At 39.6% G+C, this 5,911-nt stretch overlaps 1 protein-coding gene across 2 annotated transcripts in view; it reads right to left on the reverse strand.

The window, feature by feature from the left end:
• LOC105827287 (solute carrier family 22 member 24-like) overlaps window positions 1-5,911 on the reverse strand; it is a 51,027-nt gene that overhangs the window by 29,865 nt on the left and 15,251 nt on the right. For both annotated transcript variants that reach the window (XM_012665356.1, XM_012665355.1), the window contains exons 5-6: window positions 5,379-5,502; window positions 155-270 (exon numbers count right to left, since the gene is read on the reverse strand). In XM_012665356.1, the coding sequence (XP_012520810.1) occupies window positions 155-270; window positions 5,379-5,502 (240 nt within the window). The remainder of the gene's footprint in view (window positions 1-154; window positions 271-5,378; window positions 5,503-5,911) is intronic.

Raw genomic sequence — 5,911 nt, forward strand, 5'->3', positions numbered from 1 at the left:
AAAAAAAAAAAAAAAAAACATACACTTTGAGATCACTTTCTCTTCTCTTATGTGTTAATCTGCCCTCCACAATGCTGCTGCTAATTTTTTTGGAAGAAGAAATGAATTTGCATAACTAATCTTTTAAAATTAATCATCACCAAATGGAGCTTACCTTATAAAGCTCAGGCAGAGGACTCTCATTCGCAGTCTGGGCGCACGGAGCAAGCAAAAAACTGATGCTTGGCTCTGGGCTTCATCCAACTCCTGCTGCATGGTGGATCTCAGAAACTTCAACAACAAAAATAACAAGCATTTATGAGACGTCAATAAGCCAGGCTTAGTGCGAACTACTAGAGGATGAGCAAGACACATTGTCCACTATCCTCAAGGAAATTTCTTTCTAGTGGGGAATATGATACCCTTGTCCTTATTCAATGGCTGGTAAATTCAGACATATAAAAGCCAGGCTTCCTCGCTGCAAGGCAGAGAAACTCTGTTGGGCAATTCCAGCATCAGAGTTCCCTGAAAGATCCTCTGGGCCTCTGTTGCAACTGCATGTTTTGTTTTTTTTTTTTTTTTTGTCCAATCCTATACTCTCACTTCTAATAGATAATGTTCCTGTCAACACTCCCCAATGAAACTCCCGCACACAAATCTCTGATTTCCTACTTCCTGAGGAACTGAAGCTTCAATCATTGCTGCTGGCTGGAGCTAGGGAAAGACGTTAATGCTACAGTGACAATTTAGAACTACATCATCTGATGAATATCTCATAACTGGTATTACTTGGAGTATGCAGTTGTGATACGAGTATTAAAAATTTCACTCGTGGTGAACAGGGATGGGTTAGTTATAGAACAGTATGTATCAGCATGTGTATGATCTCAGGATTTTGAAGGTTTCAAGAAAAATAATAACTAGAGGGACATTGGAATTGGGTGGCTATTGTAAGGGCCTATCAGTGCATGGAAGACAGATAATGGAAAACTGATAGTGACTGACAACCAATATAAAGTGAAATATGAAATCCAGAGGGTGCATATAGCAAGCTGCTTATAAAGAGACCCTCATCGCCTGAGGGGGAGGGCAGAAAACTGAAGATCAAGTCCCAGGACTCAACATTAAGAGTACCTTCAGGAAAGCCTAAAAATCTGAACCTTGGCCGGTCTCCTTTGCCAAGTTCATGGCCCTGACTGAGAGGAAGTAGAACTTATGATGGGATGGGTGTATCTGAGTTGATGCATATGATCGTGTTGAATCTCCACATTCTTTTGTACTACTCGGGCTGAAAGAGTAGGTCACTTCTCCCTGTTAAAACCTAGTGTTCTTGCCTTGTTGAAAGATATTGCAGAAGTTTATATTTGCAGGAAAATACTTGCCTCGTCCCACCATGATCTATCATCTTTGGCCTCCTATTAGACTAATAACTAGAGTAAAGAAAAAATATAATCTGTAGAATTCCATGGCATACATATACCACATTTTATTAATCCACTTATGTATTGCCATAAAATTGGTATTAACTGATCAGCACTATGTGCACATAGAGTAGTAACACTGATCAGGCGTCGGTCAGGTGGGAGGGGGAGGAGGCGATGGGTATATTCACATCTAATGGGTGTAGTGTACACCGTCTGGGGGATGGACACGCTTGAAGCTCTGACTCCACTGGGGCAAAGGCAATATACGTAACCTAAACATTTGTATCCCTGTAATATGCTGACATTAAAAAACAAATGAATAAAAAATAGTTAAAAAATATATATAATCTGCCTGGGGAAGTGTTTTGTCTGTCGGAGTAGGAAAGGGCCTGTATGCACAAAGTGCTCAATTTCTAAGCTGATGCACGCTGGCAGGAAGGTATATATCAGAATAGATGCTAAGATCAAAGTGGACAGAATATATGGTTGGATGGAGGAGAAGTTTTTTCAAATGAAAACTGGTTGGTAATTTTGAAAGCTAGCCCACAATTATCCCCACTTCTTGTTATTCATACTCTCATGTGTAATCTCCTCTTCTTGAGTCTGGGGTGGATATAGTGACTTGCTGCTAATAAATAGAATACAGCAAAAGTGATGAGCTGCTACTTCTATGTGTAGATTATAAAGACTGTGACTTCCAGTGGTGCTGGATGCCCTCTCCAGCTGTACATCTTAAAGAAACACTGTGTCATGTTGGAGGGATCCACGTGACAGGAAATGAGGTCCTTAGTCCAACCATCTGAAAGGAACTTCATCCTTCCAAAAACCATGTGAGTGAGCTTGAAAGTATTAATACATTCTTCTCTAGTGGAGACTTCGGGTGATATCACAGTCCCAGAAAATACCTTGATTGCAAACTTGGAGAGACTATCAAGTAGAGAATTCATGAAACACTGCACGAATTCCTGTTTTATGTTACTATGTTTTGAGGTAATTTGTACCACAGCAATAGATAACTCATTCTAATGTTAGTACTTAGAATAAAGTGTTGCTGTAACAAATAGCTAAAAATTTCAGACTCTATTTGGAATTGGCAGTGGGAGGAGGCTGATGGGATTTTTAGAGACTGTGATAGAGAAAGCATATATTGCCTTGAACAATTATAGTAAAAATCTAAACCTTGAGAGCAGGCTGCTTTTGAGGGCCGAATAGGGAGTCAGAAACATGTTACTAAAAACTAGTAGACCAGGAGTGCTTCTTATGTAGTGGTAGAAATTTAACAATATTATCATGTGCATTCATGTAGAAAATAGGACATGTATTCAGTGAACTTGATTATCTAGCTAAGCTGATTTGCAATCAAGATGTTGAAGATTCCTCCTGATTTCTTCTTCCTGCTAGTAACAAAAGCAAGAGGAACGAGGTAAACAGAGGAAAATTTTTAAACAAAGTTGTAACAGGGGTAATGGTCTGAAAAAGGAAAAAATGTTTTGTGTCTCTCTAAAAACTCCCCTCTCTTTTGGGAATTAAAACCTGTATCCCTGCCTCAGGACAGTGGTCAGGAGGGGCAGGGGAGTGTTCTTTGTTCTTTGTACCACAGGAGGTGGCTCAAGGGATTTGTCCAGGTGGAGGTCACCAGATCATCTTAGCTGAAGATGGGATAAATCAGAACGATCAAGTATAGTTGAACAGCATTAGACTTAAGCTGAAAACATCCCCTTTAAAAGCTCTGTATTTCTGCTCAGAGGCAGGACCTTGGTACTTTAAGATGGGAGTCTGCCAACCTCCTCATTGTAGGCAAATTAATAAACTTATCCTTCCATTTCCTCAGTTCACTTGTTCTCATTCTTCTGACGCAGCCTCGGGGACAAGTGCCTAAATTTTGGTAACAAAAGGAACTAGGAGCTCTCAGCCTCTCCAAATGACAAATGCCACTAACATTAAGAAATGGCTTTGGAGCAAGGTCAGGAAAACACAGTCTAGAGATAAAACTTAATCTAGAGATAAAGTCCAGCATGTGACTACACAACGTTTCTCAAGATCTCAGAAAGATCAAAGGATCAGTATAATTTTCAGAAAGGACCCTTCAAAGACATTAAGGATGTGATTCTCAATCAAACAATAGGGTCTATAGGATACTTAGGTGCACTGTCTCTCCATCCTCTCAGCAGGAGCCCAAAGCAGAGAAGAGCTTATGTCAAAGATGTTATTGTGAATTGCAGATCTTGTCTGACAAAATGAACCCCGATGAGATTCACAGGGCTCTACAATGTTTTATAGAAGTCTTTATGAAAAAAAACGCTGCCAACTTGACTGCAAGTGACAGAGAGAAGTGAGAAGGGCTGTGCAGTCCCCAATATGCTACTGTTGGAAGCTGGTTGAGAATCCTATTCAGCTGCACACAGGTTTTATCTTTCATGAAAGAGGAAAGTCAACTCAGAGGTTGGACCCAGGAGGCAAGAGGCTGTAGCTGAGAGTGAAGTTGCTTTCCTCTTCTCTGCCCTGAGACCTACTCAAGGAACTGCTAACATTTGTCTAGCTGGATTTTATAATTGCTCTGAACTCCTTGTGCCTCGCATCTCCCCCTCTTTTGAACGGTATTGTGTACGTTAGTCACTCCATGCAATAGGTGTCCCCACTGTATGTTGGATGTGTTGGGGACAGGCATCCTGACTCGTAAGTTTCACAGATGTACAAAAACAAGGTGCAATAGTTAGAGAACTACATATAAGTAGTCTCATCCACACTCAGACCTCATTTAAATGTAAGACTCTGGATGTGGTCCACATGAAATAATATTAATACTTTTCTGGACATTAGGCATGTGGCAACTTATTCATCAAGTCAGAAGGATGGAATCTTTGGGGCCAGAGGGTAGAAGCATTGTGTTTTCCTTTCTTGAAATTTTTTTCTATATGGCATTTGCTCTCTCTCAGGACTGATATTGGCCATCTGTCAGTTGTGCCTGTAACAACCAGTCCCTGTGATGGCTGAAATGCCTTTCCTCTCCCTTCTTACCAGCTAAGTGACAACCCTTTTCTGGCTCATTAAAGCTGGAGTGGTTACTGCATCCGTGTTCTCTCAAAAATAGTCTGCATGTAACCTTATCATAGCACTTATTTTATATGATAATGGTCTTTTAATTTCTATATTCCATAGTAAAATTCATGTTCTTTGAGGGCAGAGTATCTGACTTATTCTCTGGTTAATATCTGTCTCCAGACTGGCAAGATGTACGTATTTTTTTTGAAGAAATGAAAGAGTGCTAGAATGAACCATACCAGTACCTGGATTCCAGTCATGTGGAGGCTAACTTCAAAAAAAAAATCTCAGTTTTCCTACTCAGGCACATTAGTACCCTCTAATGAGGACAATGTAAATGCCAAAAAGGGATTTTAATCTATTTTACGGACATATCATATTGACATTGTGTAGAACAGTATTTCACTTATATTTGATGCTCAATCAATATTTATTGAGTTAGTGAATCAATGCATAAAATTAAAATCAAACTTTTAAATCTTTCTTCTGCATGGTTAATTTCCCTTTCCTTCATTGGCTTTCCTATGTCCCCTAGAAGGCACAAGAGTTACTGAATAGTGGGAAATGAATTGTGTGCCAGTGTCTTTCCCCTACATGTCTAGGATAAGAGCATGAAAACATGATGACCAACTTGTTCTGATAATTACGTGCACTTCTGCCACTGAACATGTGCACAAGTGCACATAAGTGAATTATATGAACTTCTCTGATATCTATGTCCAAATCCTCGCAAAAGACAAAAGAAACGATGGTGTTTTCAGTGCTCGCCCCAACCCCCAATGATGAATTGGTGGGCAACCAGGACAGAGATGTAAGGTCCCACCCACAGAATCCTAATTCTAGACGTGTAGTTACCCCAGGAACCCAGACTAGTGTGATTGTAAGGTCATGTTTTCATTTGCTCCTCGTGACCAGCTCCCCTTTCCAGATCACCTCAATGGTCAGGGTCTCTCCAGCATTCTTTTTTCCATTTATGTGTGCAACTCTTCTAAGTTCCTTTAAGCCCTCATCTAGCTGATTGTAGATAATCAGCCACTGAGCAGACTCCACAAGCCACCTGATAAAAGAAGACAATGCAGACTGTTTATTTGTCACATAACCTTTAACCTGAGATTCTTTTTCCCTTCCATTTAATACAGACTTTATAAATTGCAGTAGAGTCATTTCTAACCAAGTCACCCTCCTACATTGGACTCTTAAGGGGAAAGGTGTATCTGGACATCAATAAGTGTATGTTAAAGTATTTATAGAGAAAAGTGAATAATGAACATATATAAATCATTCATTCACATTCCTACTTTTTTATTATTAATAATATATAAAATACCTTGATTGCAAACTTGGAGAGACTATCAAGTAGAGAATTCATGAAACACTGCACGAATTCCTGTTTTATGTTACTATGTTTTGAGGTAATTTGTACCACAGCAATAGATAACTCATTCTAATGTTAGTACTTGGAATAG

The sequence above is a fragment of the Propithecus coquereli genome, unplaced genomic scaffold (genome assembly GCF_000956105.1).
Source record: "Propithecus coquereli isolate 6110/MARCELLA unplaced genomic scaffold, Pcoq_1.0 Scaffold120, whole genome shotgun sequence".
Lineage (NCBI taxonomy): Eukaryota > Metazoa > Chordata > Mammalia > Primates > Indriidae > Propithecus > Propithecus coquereli.